A 20,400-nucleotide genomic window follows, 5' to 3' on the forward strand; every position below is an offset into this window, starting at 1 on the left:
CACCAATTTTACCGGTACCATATGATCCAGAGTAGAGGGATTAATCAATGCAGTGTGGCGGTGTATTGTTTAATTGGTCATCAGCTTCTCATGGCTGAAAAAGGAGTGTTTCGACTTTTTTAACGACAACACTTGAAGGCAGCAAAGGAAGCTACTGGGTTGAATAACGGTAGTGTGTGTGTGTGTGTGTGTGTGTGTGTGTGTGTGTGTGTGTGTGTGTGTGTGTGTGTGTGTGTGTGTGTGTGTGTGTGTGTGTGTGTCTGTGTGTGTGCCTGTCTGTGTGTGTGCCTGTCTGTGTGTGTGCCTGTCTGTGTGTGTGTGTGCGCGCGCGCGGAAGGGGGAGGAGCCCGGGCTCCTCCGCTGTGATAACAGGCTGCTGCCTCCACTCTGTTATCTTCCGTTCCCCGCCGTCCGAGTTGCGGTTCTCCTCCGGACCTGTACCAGGATTTATTTATTTCATATGAAACTTCACTAAAAGCTGAAGTGCTTCTCCCATGGTGTCCCCGGGAGACCTCCCCGGCATTCACTCGACTTTACGGAAACTATCGGCGACCGTTTTGGGGTCTTGAAAAGCATGGAAACGTGGTTTTTGAATCACGTCCTCGGGCTGTCTCTGTCGGTCCTCCTGTTGGGTCTGCCGGGGGCCCTCGGGACAGGGACCCCCAGTAACAACAGCTCGGATCCCGAAACGGCAGGATTTTATTCTTCAACTGCCACAGATGAACCCAGTAACATGGAAAACAATGCAACTTCAACTTCATACTCCAGCGAGAGTTTATCACCATCACAGAGGAACCTCCTGCTCACACACTCCGCTGAGACACACACTGCTACTGTTGGAAGCTTCGGTAAGATCACTGTCACCGAGGCCTGCAATGGCAAGTGCAACGTTATAGACAAAATGTTAGTCCAGTGTGCAGTCGTCCCCATCTATCCTGTGTGAGAATGGCTCTCCACTTTAAAGTAAAGGCTCTGTAAATGTAGACACACTTCATTTTCATCCTGTTAAAATGATCAGTAGCTGGTTAGTACAGAAATACATCAGCAAAGCTCATCAATGATAACAGTTGGAGATGTATCAACATTTAGTGTGGGATAGCGATCATCTCTCAATTAAAAATTATTAATAAAAAAAAGCTATATGAAATCAATCTGCCAGTGTCTGCATGTCAAAATGAATTCAGCTCATGCATAGATGCAGTGCCACGAAACAAGTACAATGCTATTTCTGATTTGTTTGCATCATTATAGAGCTGTAATTAATTATTTCCATTGTAGATGGTATTTATTATCTGCCTGATTGATTGATTAATTGCTTGGTCTGCAAATTATTGGTACTAATAAAAAAATGCACATCATAATTTTCCAAAGTCAGAGTTGACATTCAGACTGATTGACTGTTGACTGTTCAACTGTTCAAAACCCCCAAAAGAGGAAAATAGGAAAATCAGCTCATATTTACATTTGCGAAGCAGGAACCAGTGTTAATTGTTAATCACAATAATTTCAATAGATTAATTTTCCTTTACTAACACTAACACTGCTTCAGTTCTTTGTCAGTGCAAAAGGGTTTTCAGGCTTATACTGTATGTTCACAACTGTGTTTCTAAAAAGAGGAGAGTAAACTCGCCTTAAGACATTTTACTTTGATTTTTGAAAATTTCCTACCCCTTAAAACAGCAACAGTTAGCTTGGTCAATAAATGTGGTTCATCAGTTTTCAGCTCAGACCCATTCACCTAGTTTGATGAAACCACTAACACTCAGTCAATCATGAATTTATCACTCCTATCATTATATAATCTATCTAAATCCAATCTCACTTAACACTTAACCCGCTTTGCTACTTTCCTGTTCAAGCTGAGCTGCTGCTGTTGCCACAGACAGTCTTGATGTTTGTTCAGCAGCTCATGCAGGTGATAAGGTGTATGGAGTCACAACAGTGTTGCATGGTTAGTCTTACTACATGTGCAGCAAAGGGGGCAGTGGGGTTCACAAGAGTCCACTGATAATCCAGGTAAAAACCACAATGTTTTCCTTTATAATTATTCTGTATACCGATCATAAGCAAGTTGAGGGGCATGAAGAGAAGTAGACATGTTAGAAAGAGACTGTGGTATTTTGACTTAATAGAGATGTTGCTCACACACAAAAAAAACAACCTGCAGCTAAACTATTTTAGTACATTTAGTGCAGAGGGACGAGGGGAAACCACATCTGAACCACACACACATTTTCCCCTCACAACTCCAGAGCTTTGAATGGGATTTAAAGCCCAGTGTTCTGTGCACAATGTCCAATATCAACCATCAAGCTATAGGTGGAAAGCTTGTAAGTTGTTTAAGGTAGAAGCCATATTCACAGATAATGCCTGTGGTTTCAGGAGAACGTGTCTCGTAACATCCCAACACCGTAGTGGTATAGTCTTGAAGCAATTAAGGAGAAAACCTCAGAGGAGTAAAGCGCTTTAATTGATGATGTATCTTTTAGGAGAGTCATTGTGGTCATACGTCAATAGGTTTTAGATTTTTGTGGGTTTTTTGAGACAGTTTTATGGCTCAAATCTCTTGTAGCCTCAAAATTACAAAAATGGAATTGCTGTCAGATTCTTCTCTTATTATAAACATACCATTAGCATTATTAATATGCACTGGACTACTAATGCTACTATTCACCAGGTGGTCACCGTATAGAATACTGTATACCTGCCCTAAACATTAAAATAAAATCGTGCAAAAAGTAGTTAAATCTATTATATTGAAATTAAAATGTCCCCAACTTGGCGAGACTATAAACTTATCACATGCTGCACTACATGCTGATGCTATATTTCATTCATTTTAGTGATATACTTGTATTAATTAGAGCAATTTGGCTGCTTTTTCATCAATGCATGCCTTAAACTTAAGGCACAGTCTGAACTTAGTTTAACATTAACAGTTTAACGTTTAACAGCAATGTCAGTGATAACTTATTTTCTTTCAGGCAGGCTGCTGGGCATTATGAAGATGATTCATTTATTTGTCCAATGTGGGCTTGACTTGATTTTGGTCATTTCCATCAACACCCTGGTTGATTCATATGATTCATACAGTTACACACAGTCACTCTGGGGGCTGCCCAACACAAATCCACTGAAACAATGTGAAGGCCAAATGCTTTGCTTAAAGGCGTAGAGGCTGCTGAGGAATGACAAGTGAAAATGATTCACTTTCCTCATTCAGGTCACAGTCATCTGGTGACAAGCCCACAAACTGAGCTGTGAATCTCAAACTCAGCTCAACATTTGGTACCTGACGATAGTCAGGTACCAAATGTTGAGTCCTCAGCAACAAATTACCTATTTGGCCTGTTGGCTGTTTAATATCAGTCAATCTATTCACACCACTGCTGTATCATACTATTGCCTATGCTCATTATAATGCTGAACATGCTGCATATACCCAAATTAACATGCAAGCCACGGCGTTTCTAAAGTGTAACAGATGTGAAAAACCACAGTGACAACTGTGTTAACAGTTGAGAGCTGAGCGATAAACAGCAGAGAATCTGGGAGTGTCCTTCACTTGTTGCCAACACCACGTTCCAGTCTGAGTTTTGCTGCCCGGACTGGATCCAGAGAGAGAAAATGAAATAATGAGAGAGACACATGCAGAGGAAGTGAGAGAGAAAAATAGAGTCTGGTGGCCCAGTTCTCCCCATAGACTCCCAGTAGACAGGCTGTTATGCAGTTGAACTCTCCCCTCCATTGGTTTTGGATGAACTGTGTGTTGGCTGTCAGGATGCTGTCCAGCACCGATGCTCATCCACAGAGTGGTGTTGTTCCAGTCCTGGCCTGCTGGAGACCAGCCAGTTAGCAGGCTGTCAGACAGCACAGCATCAGGGACAGGCAGAGACAAAAAAACCTTTTAGTTTGGAGAAAGACCTCACACCCACACACAAACACACACACACACACACACACACACACACAAACACACACACACACACACACACACACACACACACACACACACACACAGACTTCTCCCATCACGTTCTCACTAGTTATGTAATCTAAAGCTGCACTTACTAATATCTTTATGTCAACAATGTATCATATGACTTTCTGTAATATGAAATGCTTGTAGCGACGAACCCACTGATAATTGTCAATTAATTAATAATTCTTATTTCTGCAGTTCCCTCAGCTCCACAGAGTTCTAGCATCTTTCAGCTCATTGCTTTGGTTTTACGGCCACAACTCTACTGTAGATTCACTCTCACTGTTCTCATCATCCTTGTTTCAAGTTGCAGCATGCAGCTTTTTTTTTAACAAAAAGTTAGATAAACCCTCTGTACGCTACCTGCTTGGCACCAAACAGTGGAGGGACAAAGTTATGAAATAGCTTGTAAACATAGTGCAACATTTAGAAGCTAAAAAACAACATATTTTACGAAGGATTTGGTGGATACCAAAACAGAGCTAAAAGGAGAGTAAATATTGGCCTTAAAATTAGTCATATGGCCATAAACATGACTCCAAATGATAGCTAAAGTTACCTCTGCTGAAGGTGTTAATAGGCAACAGTATGCAAAGTCATTCAACATAATCAATTTAAAAAGTGATAGCATATGTCAGTGTTGTGTTTTCAGTTTGTTCGTCTCCCCCCAAGTGAACAAAAAATAATCAATGCAGTTTTAAAATAATGAGTTAAAAACAATTAAACTCATGGCCTAAGATTAATGCCATCTAATTGACTGATTCTAGCTGGGCACCTTTGTTGCATTTTGCCCCCCCTGGCTCTCTCAAGTCTATCTCTACTGTCAAATGTCAAAAGGCAAAATACCAACAAAAATATGTCTAAAGCAACAATCCCTACTCTGTAACATCATTCTTTTCTTGACATTTCACTTCTGGTACTGTGTACGTAGTTTATATGACAACAATTGTGAGCCAGACTGAAAAAAAAAAACCACTCCACAAACAATGAACATGAATACACGCCTAGATCCATGGTGACAGTTTTCTGCCAGTGCCTTGTGCTCACTCAGCTTTAGGAAGGAAATGGCTGATTCCCAGCGGAGACCGTCACCACCATATTTAGGACTTAAAGCCTTTGTTAGAGTAGGCGAGCCCGGCTGCCAGTTGTTCTCCACCCAAAATTATTGCCCCTGCTGCAAGCTGCAGCACTTCTTACAGCATCTTCCCAGTTTCTGCAGGCTGAACAGGCCCGACACTCTGGTGAGCACCCTCTGGTGGCCACAGCATAATGGAAGTCAAGTACAATATGTTGACAGTTTGTAATTTCAAGAAAGTTAAGAAAAAACAGCCAGAAGATGAATATTGGTTTCAACATGTCTTGTTTGAAAAACTGCCTGTCAGCCCAGTTGTCAAGGAGACCCTGATTCAATTATTAGAAGTGTGGATGCCTGGTACTGGCATTCCAATACTAGAGGAAGGCAAGACAAAAAGTCTATTTCACTAAAAGTTAAAGCAAAGCTGAAGGATGTCTGATTTCTTGAGTGTGGAATTATCATTATACTGTGTAGGGCTGCAGGTAACAATTATTGTCAGTGGTTATGTGTTTTGTTGTGTTGTGTTAAGTAAAATAATTTTATACTATGTGAAACAGTAGGCATTAAATCATCACAGTTGAGAAGCTGGAAGCAGCAAATTCCATTTTTGCTTGATTAATAATTGACTAAAACAACTTTTAAAGGATTTTGTGTCAGTTGCCTAATCAATAAATTGACTAATTTTCCAGTACTTATACTGTGAGACGAATGTTTGAATGTGAATGTTAGTTATTAATCATACGATACATTATTTTCTTTTTCCACAGACACTGAGCAGACACAAACCTTCACAGAAAAAAGCAATGGATCACTAGAGACTACCAGTCTGTCTACTGAGCCGCTCACATCCACCCTTGTTGTAGCCACCACCGAGGCCAGTAGCAGCAGCAGCAGTAGCAGCAGTAGCAGTAGCAGCAGCAGTAGAAGCAGCAGTAGCAGCAGCAGCAGCAGCATCAGCAGCAGCAGTAGCAGCAGCAGCAGCAGCAGCAGCAGCAGCAGCAGCAGCAGCAGCAGCAGCAGCAGCAGTATCAGCAGCAGCAGCATCAGCAGCAGCAGCAGCAGTAGCGGCAGCAGCAGCAGTAGCAGCAGCAGCAGTAGCGGCATAAGCAGCAGCAGCAGGGACTGGAAGGAATTTGTTAACACAGACCAGGTGCCAGATGTCTCCCATCCTGTGTCCTGGGAGGCCAGGTCCTGGATGTTGACAGAGGACGCAAGGCTTCCCCAGGACAGTCCAGACAGCACTCTGTGGCTGGGAGACGCCACTTCCTTGGCGTCGCAGACAGACGTTCACACCGACAGCACCTACACTTCCACCACCATCAGCCGAGCCGGGGAGAGGACCCTTCTATCTGTCACCTCCTCCTCAAGCAACAGCACCTCCTCTGCATTTACAGAGGAATCCAACTCTCATCAGCCCCCCTCCACCTGGGGTATCCCTGCTAGGGCTACAGGGACTGAGGACTACACCCACAGTGCTCCATCCACAAGGACTGACAGCAGGGAAACAACAGACCGGCACATGACCAACTCCTTCAAGGGGATGTTTCCAGAGACTGGGAGCCCGCGGGGGTCCAGAGGAACCCAGAGTTTAACTGGACCACCTAATGCCACGCAGTATCAACATACCTCAGCGTCTGAGGAGACCTCTGACTCGACACCACCTCTCAGAGTGACGGAGCTCAGCACTGAACAATCTGAAGTGTTGGTTTCTTCCACACCTCCTGTCACCTCAGCTGCAAGAGGTCCTACCAACATCTCAGGGACAGACCTGGACGCAGTTTCCGATGTTGGAACCTCCACCGAGTCTTCCACTGCCGGCCACAGCTCCAGCACTCAGAACCAAGAGGGCACCGAGGGGCTGTCATCCCAGACCAGAGAGGAAAGCACAGACTTGGGTCTGACCACAGCGCCCCCTACAGTCAGTAGCAATACATCTGAAATGGACAACTTTCTGACAGACACTCCAGTGCTGGTCACTGAGCTCTTCCTCACCACCACACCTGTTCCTGTTACAGAAAGGTACATTGTATTGTTTATTAATTTTTGTGCTTTATTAATGGTTAAATTAATGGTTCAAGGACAGATACTTGGCTGTTGCAAAGGCACAGCAACAGAGAGTTGGATTTGTCAATATTGTTATTTAATATGTTATCTTTTTTTTGAAATATAGTTTATAGTAGAAAACATGATTTTGACAGAAATATACAGCTCTATTAAAACTTTAAAGAAATGCAACATGTTTCTGAGAGATTTAATAAGCTTCCATCATTGCCTTCACTACGCTGAGTGATCCTGAGGTGAACCAACCAAAGCTGTAAAGATGAAAATGGTTCTTATCTTTTCTTTTCAGTTCTTGTCAGAAGTCTGTGAGAGACTTGACTGGTTTATTTTCTCTTTAACAGCTCACAGATAACTGAGAAAGAAACTTTCAAAGCCACTGCCTCCACCACCACCACCACCACCACCACCACCACCATCACTACCACCACCACCCCACCACCCCCCACCCCCAAACACCCCTCCTCTTTCCACCCTAACCTGGTTCCTCCAGGTTCAGCAGCACCACCACCAGCAGCTCGACTTCAGAGTTACATACCGAGGCCACCTTCCCATACACTACACCCTCCACCACAGCCTCCACTCCGGCCCTGCAGACCTCTGCAGTGCACCCAACTCACCATGTGTCACCAAGCCAAACCCAGGGCCCCTCAACCAGAATTGCCAACCCCACAAACGTCATGACCCTGCAGACAGAAACAAGCACAGGCTCTCTGGGAGTTTCCACATCTCCTAGCCAGTACATCACCACCACCTACACCCACAGCACCCCGACCAGGAGTACAGAAGTTCTGCACACCACCGGGAAACAGACAGACAGGGGAACCACAGAGCTTGTAGTAACAACATCACCCACTGACATCCAGCCCACTAAAGCATCACCACCACCACCAAGTGAGTTCACACCTTTCTTTCACTGTATATAGCAATCTTTGACATGTAGCTTTCAAAACAAGAATGTATCTTGTGACTATTGCTCTTCATGCTCACTAATACCTTCTTTTAAAAAGACTTTTATGCTCTGTATCATTCACTGACAGACACAGAACTGTGAAAGCTGAACTCAGTGTAAATGCAAAACTCGGATGCACAAATGTGAACTATCATTTTCTTTCATTAGGCTTTATAAGGTATAAAGTTATTGAGAATTCACAAAAATGAATTAATAGAATAGTGGATTGTAATCTATGGGACTTTCAAATCATTTAGGCAGATTATATCTTTAGTTGATGTCTTGCATAATGAGTGTGATAATGTCTAAGAATGATCTGAACTTTTAAGCTCCAAAGCATCTAAATTCAAGTTCAGTGCTTCAGTTTTTCAGTATTTAAGTAAGTATTTAAATTACCAGAGATGTGTTTGTCTCTGGATTGAAGAAGGTTCTACCTTGTAGTTGATAAATTTTCAAGTAATTGTGGGAAATCCTCAAATGTGTAAATTGAAATGATGCTGATTATGCCTCAGTCATCGTTTTACTTGATTGTATGAGTGCAGTACTGGGAACAAAGCAGAAAAAATCGCACCTATCACAAAAACTGGAAAAGACTGAAATTAGGTCAGGTGTGAAAATGTGCTTAATAAACAATTACCTAATGATGATGATGAGAAACCACCTAACTTTTATACGAGTTCATAGTAAAACGCCTGCTCTCCTGTCTGAACTCCAGGAAACCCCTGTGTGTCAAACCCTTGTATGAACGGTGGGATGTGTGTGAGCTATGAAGGGCATCAGTACACCTGTCGCTGTCAGAGCTTCTGTTTGATAACTGCACTGTCAATATGCATGCTTCTGTACCTCAAGTTTGGTGTTTAATTGTGTTGCATACTGAGTGATCGTGCCGAAGGTTAAGATCAGGTTTGAGGTTTATGGATTCAGTAACGAACCTTTTAAATGTAAGATTGTAATAACCTTTATGTACTGTGTGTCCAGATATTGATGAATGTATGAGGGACCCCTGCCCACCTTGCTCCAGGTGCGTGAACACACGAGGCTCCTTCAGCTGTGAATGCCCGCTCGGCTACGACCTCGAGGAGGGACACAACTGCACCAGAGGTAAGATCCCTGTATATATAAATATAACATAATTATTATTTTTCTAGTTGAGTTGTTTTCTTAAAGGCCTTATTGTAATTTTTTTCCCTACTACAGCAAAGACATTTCTGGGAATTTTCAGTGTTAACAGACCGCCACATGACCCTGTTACCTTCAAGAGCACCACCACGCATGAGATCCAGAGAGAGATTATTCAGCTGGTGAGAGCCGGTCCACATCGCTGCATCTACTCTGCTCATTTCTGAGAAAACAATTCTTAGGCTTATATGTATTATATCTGATACACCCTCCTTTCCTGTCTTCACTGCAGCTCAATGCCTCATTGTCAGTCCTTCAAGGTTACAGCCGCTCAACTCTGAGTAAGAAGTACGTTCTTGCCGTCACTATCTAATCACTAAACCATTCCATTAATGTACTTTCGCAGTATTTTGTTGATATATTTTCAAAATCACAAAAGCAACACATAGTTATATGAGACAAAAGCTCATTTCTTTGTGTCAGAATTGCAATATATTTAGAGTAAATGATGCAACATAGATATTTTTTTTCAGTGTAGACCTCTGTACTGACAGTTTGAACTTCTCCCCACAGAGAGGAGGACGGGATTCGTATCTTAGTTATCAACATGTTTTCCATCTCCAGTGATGTGACGAGTGCAGAAGTCTACAACAGCATCAAGATGTCCCTCAGCAACTGCAGCTCCTCGGTGGCCCACTGCCGAATGGTCCTGCACCACCAGCTCACTTATGACGGTAAATATAATAGCCAAAGCCACATTGTAATCAACATAATCGTGCTCATTTCTTTCAAATTTAATACAGTTTTTGACTAAATGTCCTGTAAACATTGAGGGGTCACCATCAAAAGTAAATAATATTTTTACAGCCACTTAAAGGCAGAATGCAGCTGTAAATACTCATGTGAAATGTACCATGATACATTTGTGAAAATATTAGGCAGGAATCCTTTAAGCACATCAAAGGACAACAGTGCGATACTATAAAATACTTTAATATGCAATAAGATTTCTATGAGCTCACATGTATGATGGTTGGTTTGAACCCGAACGGTAGATTAATAAATTCTCACCTGATGGTGAATTGAGGGAAACAAATGTTTTCTAACCTCTTGGACTTCTTGTGTTATCCAGGTCAGGATCAGTGTCCTGTCTTTTTACTTTGGTGACTAATTCTGTCCACACTGTGTTCCAGTGGAGAGTCTGTGTGTGGCTAAGAAGACTCAGTGTGATACAGAGCGCTCCACCTGCACAGACAGCAGTGGCACAGCCTACTGCCAGTGTCTTCAAGGATACTACAAACACAATCCTGAAGACTTGTCCTGCCTAGGTAAGCTCTTTCTCTCTTTTTGTTTCCGCTGAGACACAAAGCCTATCAAATCTATCCAGCTACCTAGTGTAAGTGCAAAATACAGGAATGACCAAAAGTAATCAAAATAATAAACCAGATATCATTTGTTATACTTTAAAACAAGGTGACAGTCAAGTAAGCTTTTCCGTGCTGACTGAAAGACAGCAGATTCTTCTAAATTTCACATGAAATTCATCCAAATTAAGAAGACTGAATAATAGAGAAACAGTTTTGGCGTTTTAACTGCTTCTAAACTGTGAAATCGGACCTTCTCTGAGCAAAATGTTTTGTTACAGAATGTGGGGATGGCTACAAGCTGGAAAATGGCACCTGTGTTCCGTAAGTTCAACTTTCAATTTTCAATTTTCTTTTCCTTTCAGTATCGATCAGGTGACACTGAAAGATTTAAGTTCACTTTCTCACTGCAGATTCTGTCTCTTCTTTTCAGGTGTATGTTTGGTTTTGGAGGATTCAACTGTGCAAATTGTAAGTGACTGTAAAAATCCTTAATAGACCAATATTAATCAGCTTTAATGGGGAGATTCAATTATTTCCTATTGTGATCTTTAAATGTGTTTTTTAAGTGTTGAATTTAATACATTGATATTTGATGTTGCAGTTTACAAGCTGATTGCAGTCGTGGTTGCACCTGCAGGGGGCGCCCTGCTCCTCATCCTCATCATCGCTCTCATTGTCACCTGCTGCAAGTAAGACTGCTGATATTGATAGCATAAAACACTGTCTTCATTTTGCTATTTATTTCAACTTGTTAAATGAACTGACAATTTCTTTATACCAGTATACTCTACCTCCCTCTACCTTGTTTCAAGTTGATGATTAAAAAATACAGAAACAAGTAATCCTGGACAATTACGATCATTTATTGGCAGAATATTTACTTAAAAAAAAAAAAAATTCTCACTATGGATGGTTTAATGAAGAAAACTGTTTTGGTAAACTCTGGCAATGGTTTAACTTTTTTTAAATGTTTGGTCTCCCAGGAAAGATAAGAATGACATCAACAAGATCATCTTCAAGAGTGGAGACCTGCAGATGTCCCCTTATGCAGACTTCCCAAAAAATAACCGAATATCCATGGAGTGGGGCAGAGAGACCATAGAGATGCAAGAGAACGGCAGCACCAAGAACCTGCTGCAGATGACTGACATTTACTACTCTGTAAGGAGACATATAACACACCTCTTATTTGTCTACCTTTCCTAGGTTTGTCTGTCATGCATCAAGTTTGGGTTTAGTTTTTGTGTGTTTAGATCCAACTGATAAATCACCATGCTAGACAAGAGGAAACATTAAAAACGTGTTGCATTAATTTTATCTCTCGCTCTCTCTCTCTCTCTCTCTCTGTGCTTATTCCCTCAGCCTGCGTTACGTAACTCAGACCTAGACAGAAATGGTCTGTATCCATTCACAGGTCTGCCGGGCTCTCGCCACTCATGCATTTACCCTGCCCAGTGGAACCCCTCCTTCATTAGTGACGATTCACGAAGACGAGACTACTTCTAACTGCCCCACCTTGAACACACACGTACACACACACACACACACACACACACACACACTGAAACTTACCATCACTTATACTGACAATTGTGATGTGTCATGATGGTTTACAGTCACGGTGACAATGCTAATGTGTGAGCCTCACTGTCTTTGAAAAACCCATTTGACCATATACATTCAGGGCTTCACAATAATGATGTAAATGTTTGTGTATTCCTGTGTGCGCGTGTCTGTGCGGGTCTGCATTTTATGTAAGTACACATTTTTGCAAGTAAAATGTGTTCTTGTGTGACTATTTCAATACTTTTGCATAATATACTTCATTTACTTCAACTCGCATGTACTTTACATTGCCACTGTGGTGTTAAAGATTGTGTAATGTGTTTTTCCTGCCTTCCAGGCAGCCACTGATTCTCATTTGCTTCACTGTATGATGAAAAACCATTTGCAGACGCTTGAAACGTGCTTAAGGTTGGTCATTCATTACAGTAAATATGCCTAAACACAGTGCAGATTACCTTGAAAAAAAACCTGCATTGCATTAATGCTTAATGATAGATAAAAGCAGAAAAGATAGTGTTCACCCACTGTGCTCACAGAAATGAATGTGACATACTGGCTGCCTGGAATGTGTGAAAACACATTTGGATACAAAAAAAACAACAGTAATGTAAACTACATATGATGTGTAGCAACTAGATTAGGACATGCAAAAACATTGATACTGTGTGCTCTGTTAAGTGCTGAAATATGAATATGTGTGTGCCACTGCTGTGATTTGGAAATATGACAATAACAAACCACTGAAGGTTGCACAGAGTTCAGTTTTACACCCAACGTAAACTGAGGAACAACTTTGTAATCTCACGCCAACGTTTATTTATTCCCTGTATGTCTAAATCCTTGACATGTAGCATCATGAATATCTCACTCATACACACTGACAGACTTTAGAGGGATAAACCTGTGGCTTTAAATGTGTGTGTGCATGCATGCATGCATGTATGTGTGTGTGTGTGTGTGTGTGTGTGTGTGTGTGAGAGAGAGAGAGAGAGCAAGCAAGTGTGTAAGTTTTGGTATTTGTGAGAATTGTGTGAGGAATAATTATCTGTATACCAGATTGATCATAACTGTCAACGAGTGTTTGAATGTAAAGATGTATCATAATTAGCTATTTCTGATACGGAGTGTTATTTTTATGTGAGTATTTTCTTTACTTTGTGTTATGATCGGTTTATTCTGGCGTTTTAGTCAGACGTGCTTATTTAAATAAAAATATTGCACAGTATTTTGTCTCTGACTAAATTATCTTTGATTTTTCTTTTTTTGTCGTTGTCGTGGAGATAGCTCAGTTGTCACTGCGGGTATGAAATGGTGGTAATATACTCAGGTGGTCAAGTTATCATATCCCATATGTTATGATGAAGAATGCAGTTGAAAGCAACAAGAAGAGACTAATATGTGGATCTTGTCTTAAAATTTAATTTTGTCAAACCATGTTTTGAAATTATATGAAACTACACTGAGTACAGGGTAGGATATCTAAAGCTTCAGTAAGGATTGGCATTCATATCTTATTTAATTTCATATTTTACTATTAAATCCCAGTCATAGCAGTCTGTACTTAGAGCTGGATATTATGGCACTGGAGGACTTGTTGAATACTTAGGTAACTACATGAAAGCTCTGGCTGTTACATTACAGACAGTGTGGTTACTCAAGCCTGGCTTGAAATTTCGATGCCTTTTGTGTTTTGTGTCTCTTCTGGTATTTTGTGGCAGTTTGTTCCAAATACAGGAAATGAAAAAAAGAATCCCTCATTTGTACAAAGATAAAATATGTTCTATGTTCATATATTTCCTCCTTTGTGGATAAAGTTCTTTACATGAACTCTACATGGTCCACTGAAGTTGGTTTCCTGTAGGTTGACGTACAATCCCTGGTTAAGCAACATTTGCCTCACCACTTCATTTGGATACTTTGACGACTCATGCAATGGTAAAGTTTACCTAAAAAGAAAACATTAATACATGTCTATACGATCTGTCTGATGTCCTCTTAAATATATAGTACTTATAGTTATATCTAAATTGAATGAGTCTGAATCCAAAGCGTGACATAAAAAGGCCATTGTTCTAATGAAAATGTAAATCATTCAGAATGCTGTTGTTTCTTATGTTATGTTGGGTTTTTTTTTGGTTTTTTTGTTTTTTCTTGGAGCATAGGTGATTTACACAGAAGGCATTGTAACATGTGGCAGCAGGAAAAACACAGTAGTAAAATTTAATGATGCCTGAATTCCTTTCCGGGTGCTAATGTTATAAAAACTGCAGTTGTGCTTTTCGTACAATGACAAGCAAAAATGTCTGCTGTGGCCTATTGACTGATATACACTTTAGCAAATATCATTAACACTGTTAAACTAAGATTATGCAACTGTCACAGGCTGTGTTCCCATTTCAGTTCAATGTAACACACCAAGTGATGTCCTCAATCATGTTTTTTGACCAATTGTTTCATCGTTCTTTGTGAAAACATATGTGGATGTGGTTCAGAAACTGCTACAATAATAATTACAGTTTTCTACATCTATAACAAGCATGTTTCAATAAAAATCAGTGTTGAGTGAAGCCAGCAATGTAAACACTACATTACACACTGCACTACCACAGTGTCCAACAACAAGACAGTAGGTTTATGTATTAAACAAAGAAGATGCAACACAATAACACGTGAGCTTTAGAGACGCTAGTAAGCAGAGCGTGCTAATTTCAGGACTCTTTTTTTTTAACTTATGTAGATGTATTCCATACATGCTACACAGATATTCTTGGCTTTGTGGGTGCAGTTGTTTACATAATGTATATGACTGTTGTAGTCCATTTACATTGGTTTCCTGTAAGATCTCTTAAAAAGGATCATGTGAAGAAGAGACCAGAACACACACAAAGAGGAACAATGACATTTTGATATTTTGACTTTTCTAAACCACCAATGGCACGTCAAGCCCTTCATCTTGGTGAGCAGGCTTTTATATGGATCAACAGTCTTCTTATCTTCCTCAGCCTCACTGCGAACATCTTCTATGCGTGGTGCTTGATCTTCCCATTGCACAGCAGACAAAAACTCAAGCAGCCTTTAAAGACACTTCTGGGATATCTTGTCTGGTGCTCAATTATTTATTGTGCTTCTTTGCCTTTAATGTATTTTGTGTTAAAGCAAAGGAAAAACTTTGAAATGTTGATCATATCGTGGGTGGTTGTGCTGTACTTTATGTATAGCAGCATGATGTGTTATGTTTGGCTGAATTTATTCTACTACATCCAGATTGTCCCTGCAAATCGAGCTCTTTCCATCTGGGTAAAGAGGAACATCAGGTCTGTCATCTACGTGGCTTTGCTTCTCGATGGGACCCTTTTTTTGTTCAATAGCGTCATGAATATTGCAGATGTATTCAGTCGCTTCACTTACATTAACGGTACAGGGTATGCACATAGAACTGATGAAGTGTGCTTCTCAAGCCAAGTTTGTTTCTTCATCTTCAAAGTGCATATCCTGATCTGTCTGTGTATCATGACAGTTTCTAGCTTTTCCACAGCCCACTACCTGTTTAGACACATGAGGAACATGGCGCAGAGTGGCAGCTGCTTCTACACACCGAGGATTCAAAGTCAGATGAGAGTCACCATCACTGGGATCTCTCAAGGAGTGCTCTACTTCCTCTATGACACTTTCCATCTCTTAGATTCATTCGCCTACATGTTCGCCCCAGACTTTTACTTCAGTTATTCTGTCTCCTTCACCGTCACCTCACTGTACATTTCAGGCACCACTATCAACCTGGGAATCGGTCAGGCTATATTCAGGCAAAGGGCGGCTGCTGTTTGGAGGGCTCTCAAAGCACTGTGTGGTGTTGCCATAGTGATAGATGATATGAAACTGCACTCTGGCCAGGTGACATCAGGTGAAATAGCTAATACTTTAACTGTTAATAGCCAAATGACGTTGTGATTATTTGGTGTGTGACAGTCGTTTTGGGTGAATTAATTTCTATATAGTGTGAGGTTTAGTTGTATCAAATGTTATGGTTATTTTGAACAGAGTCTGCATTACAGACATGAGTTGTGGGGTTTGAAGTGGACATATAAGAGGCAGTGGTGTCTTATGAAACATCCTTGTTGCATTATGGGATGTAGAATCCTGAGTTTTGGGAGCGTGACGCACACTAATGAAAGTCAGGATAACTCATCCTCTGCAGCATCAATTCTGACCATTCTTTTTTTTTTATCTGTCTCCTCTGACTTCCCCAACTCTATTGCTAGAATGCCTCTTTAAGCAACTTTTTTTACTGAATCAGAACAGTTCAATCGCACAATTTCATTGTGATTTCACAGTAACATGCTTTATTTTCATATTTTTATTTGTGATGCAAATGCATCAGATTTGCTACATTGAGCAGAGTTGTAGTACCTCACAGTGTTGAAATCTGAACACTATAAGGGAAGAAGACACTGGAACAGAAAACAAAATGAAGATGGATGAAAAGGGATTTTCAGCACATCTTCTCACAATGTGCAGCTGAATCAGGTGCTTCTCAGACCAAGGACTTCAGAGGGGAAAAAGAATGGGAACACACTGCACACAGATATCACTTGATCTGCATCCTTTCATAGTGCAAACAGACCAACGTTTCAGCACTACTTTGTCTTCATCAGAGTGAAAAATGAGAATGGACTTTTCAACCTGTGGTCTACAAGATTTACTGCATTTGGCTTGTTGAGAGAATATAGTTTGTTCGACGTTCATGTTTTTGTCGTGGTTTTGATTGTCTTACTTTAACTAATCTTTGTTTTTGATGGTTTCAGTCACAATTACACAATGTATCATGACTTGATATATACCTTCAGGTGAATTGCATATCATTGCATATTTATAAATCTACATGAATGCAGGCTGCCCCTGAAACTTGGAATATTACTGTACCTGTTCATGTTTTAAAGGTAAAGCTGAATGTAGCTTTGCTTTTGCATGAACACAATTTATAATGATAACTTCTGGAGTAGCTACGGTCAAACCAAGAACACTCTGAAAATACAAATACAAACCATAGCAATGTATTTGTTAGCTGTACTTTTTATCCATTCATTTAACTATTTTCTTTTTTTCAAATGAGCTGCATAATTTAAACCATTTTTGTCTTTACTTAGACAATATACTGTATGTGAACTGTAGCTTTAATGTATAATGTATACATTGCGGAAGTTACAATTGTTGACAAATACTGTACACAAATAGACACTTCAACGTCATAAAATATCCACTATTTTTAAATGTTTTATATAATGCTTTTTGAGGGGGGTTTAAGTAAAGTGTCACTACAGTGTCTTCAATAAATTACAATCATATTTCCACGAGCTACGTAACACAGATCTCTCGCTGTTCATTCATCATGTCATGTTTATTGTGACAAATTCTCCAACTTACAAATGCTTAAATTTGTTACCTTCATGATCTTCATGTTCTATCCAACTGTTGTGTTAGATTTCTAAACTTCAATAATTCTGCTTGGAGAACTCATTTGTACACACAACCACAAGTAGCCCTGTAAAAAAATATGAATGCATGAAGATAAAACATTAACAGTAATATGTTTTATTTTCATATTCCAATTTGCATATGATGCAAATACCTCGCATTTATTTCAGTGCACAGAGTTTGAGTGCCTCACTTACTTGTATGAGCACTACAAGGATGGAAGATACAAAAACGGAAACAACAAACAGAATGAAGATGGACTATCACACATGTGTCCTAATTAATGGACCTCTTGTTATTCTCAACATCATGACTAATGCATTTTACTTCTTTTGCATGGTCTGTCCACTTCATGCAGAAAGGATCAAGCAACCTCTGAAGTTTCTCCTGTGGTCCTTGATTTGCTGTACAATTGCTTACTTGATATCAATCACTGTGATGCTCTTTTCTGAACTACTACAAGAAAACTCTAAGCTCTCTCAAATCTTAGGTTTGGTGGCACTCTGCACTCTGAACACTAGTTTGACCTCCTCTGTCTGGCTTAACCTCTTCTTCTACACCCAGATTGTACCTGCACAGCGAGCGTTCTTTGTCTGGATTAAGAAAAATATCAAACCCATAATCTACTGCATTTGCCTTGCTGAGAGAACATTCTATTTGTTTGAGTTTATTGTCATGTTCTTAAATGATATTTCCCTCAATGGCTTTGGATTCAGTAACAATTTCACAACAGATCATGACATACTTATGTCTGTGGGACATCACTCGAAATGGCTGGCATATCTGTGTATCGTTCAGGTTTATGTAGTAGAGGCCTACTTCTTATTCTGTCTGGGTGTTATGGTGATGTTCAATGGTTCTACTGTAGTCTACTTGTCCAGACACATAGGTCGTATGGTAGCATACGGACATCCGCTCTCCTGTCCCCGGTTCAGTAGTCAGGTGAGAGTCACTGTCACTGGCATCTTGCAGGGAGTCTTGTATGTGTTCTGTAACATGTTCATCTTTTTTTCTTGGTCCTATCCCTCTTCATTCAGCAATTCATATATCCAGTTCACTGTCATCAACTTGTACATGTCAGGCACCACATTCAACCTGGGAGCTGGTCTGGCTGTATTCAGGCGGAGAGCAACAGACATCTGGATTAGAGTAACTCAGTGGTGCAAAACACCACCGCAACAACAACAACACAACAAGGAGGATGATACTGAAGCTCAAACCTGAAGACCTGGCATTTGGTGGCATAAAATCTATATGAATGTAAGCTGCCCCTGAAGCATGTAAGCCCATACTAGTATGTCAAATCAAATCAGGAATTCTATGGGTTTATTAATCAAAGTACTTTTCTACTATTCATTTTCAAAAAATCATAGTAATGTATTTGTTAGTTGTACTTTGTCGGTCAAAATGTTTCTTTACATTTTTAACTTTTTTGTGGCAACAAATGCAGAAATGTAGGTCCTATTCACAGCTCTGATGTATATGAGAAGTTATACAGTACTGTAATCAGGCACAATTTTGACACACTTTTCTTTCTTGTTTCAATTTGATGCCACTTCATACTTCCAATTCACTACATTCAGAGGGAAATATTGAACTTAATGTTGTTATCTTACAATTGAATATAGAAAACTAATAAAACATGTTTTTGTTATAGACTAAACTGCCTAACATTGTATAGAATAGTTCGTATTAGCTCCATCTTGACAAAATACAAAAGTAAAATATACTACAAGATGAATGTATCAAGGATGATAATCATATAATTGTAAATATAATAACACTAACAGGAGCATTTTCTGCATTGAGTGCTTTTACTTTTGATACTTTGAATGCATTTTGTTTTGCTTAAGTGACATTTTCAATTCAGGACTACTGTCCACTATTGTTGATTTGCAAAGATTCAGGATTCAGTGTCAACACATCAAGAATGATAACAATAGTTTTCTGTCAGTGATTTGACCTTTGATACTGGCAGAGGTCAAATACTCTAAGACTTCATGATCTGTAAATTCAAATTAAACACACACAAATTATTTATGAAATGTAAATGTGTTTCGCTAATTATCTTTGTCACATCTGACTGCAGATGTGTCAGAGCCACTTGAACTCAAATTCAGGTCATACTTTGCTGTTGACACTTTAATCTCACATTTTTTCCTGCTACATTTTTAGTTTTCAAATACCATGCCAGAGGTTCACATTACAGGGGTTTAGAAAAATTAAAAGATGAAGATGATGACAGTCATTAGGCGCCTCTACCCGTCCTCCATTTGCAGTGCTGCTATTTTTTCTCAAAATTAGACAAAAGCTAACTTTTCTTATAGTTACAGACTGCATTTCACGAATATACGAATATGAGAAAATAACAAACACAAAATCTACAAAACTATGATATATATTTTTTGTAAATTTAAAATCCAGATTATGTAATTATGAAAAAAAATTGTAACTATGAGATAATATTCTGGTAATCATGAAATTTTGAAATAAAAGTTTTGGTAAGTATTAAACGCTAAAATAAATAAATAAAATTTAGAAATTAGTATTTTTTTTTCTTTGTTGAATGCAATGCAAGTCTCAGCTACATATCCAGCCAGTTAGGAATAGTACAACATTTCTGGTACAAACAAACCTTACTTTTCTTAATGTAATGAATACATTTTAATTGAGTAAACGGCATTTTTCACTCTGAGTACTCTCAAGTCTGAGCTTCTGCCGAGGTCTGGAAGGCATCGTGAGTCTGGTCCAGCCCCTCCTCGTTAGGTTGTGTTTGATCCCCTCTCCCTCAGTTGGTGAGCGACGGAGC

At 39.8% G+C, this 20,400-nt stretch overlaps 1 protein-coding gene across 1 annotated transcript; it reads left to right on the top strand.

Annotated features, from left to right (window-relative positions):
* The first annotated feature begins 411 nt into the window (after positions 1 to 411).
* Positions 412 to 13,311, top strand: heg1 (heart development protein with EGF like domains 1). The gene is made up of 15 exons (XM_022741342.1): positions 412 to 848; positions 5,825 to 5,976; positions 6,163 to 7,076; positions 7,460 to 7,551; positions 7,599 to 8,009; positions 9,046 to 9,168; positions 9,265 to 9,368; positions 9,479 to 9,534; positions 9,760 to 9,920; positions 10,380 to 10,514; positions 10,832 to 10,874; positions 10,984 to 11,021; positions 11,155 to 11,242; positions 11,537 to 11,714; positions 11,916 to 13,311. Exons 1-15 carry the CDS (start codon positions 575 to 577, stop codon positions 12,057 to 12,059), a joined length of 2,913 nt encoding a protein of 970 aa, XP_022597063.1. The 5' UTR covers positions 412 to 574; the 3' UTR covers positions 12,060 to 13,311.
* Positions 13,312 to 20,400: the final 7,089 nt, after the last annotated feature.

Source organism: Seriola dumerili, unplaced genomic scaffold, assembly GCF_002260705.1.
Source record: "Seriola dumerili isolate Sdu_G_001 unplaced genomic scaffold, Sdu_1.0 BDQW01000052.1, whole genome shotgun sequence".
NCBI classification, from domain to species: domain Eukaryota; kingdom Metazoa; phylum Chordata; class Actinopteri; order Carangiformes; family Carangidae; genus Seriola; species Seriola dumerili.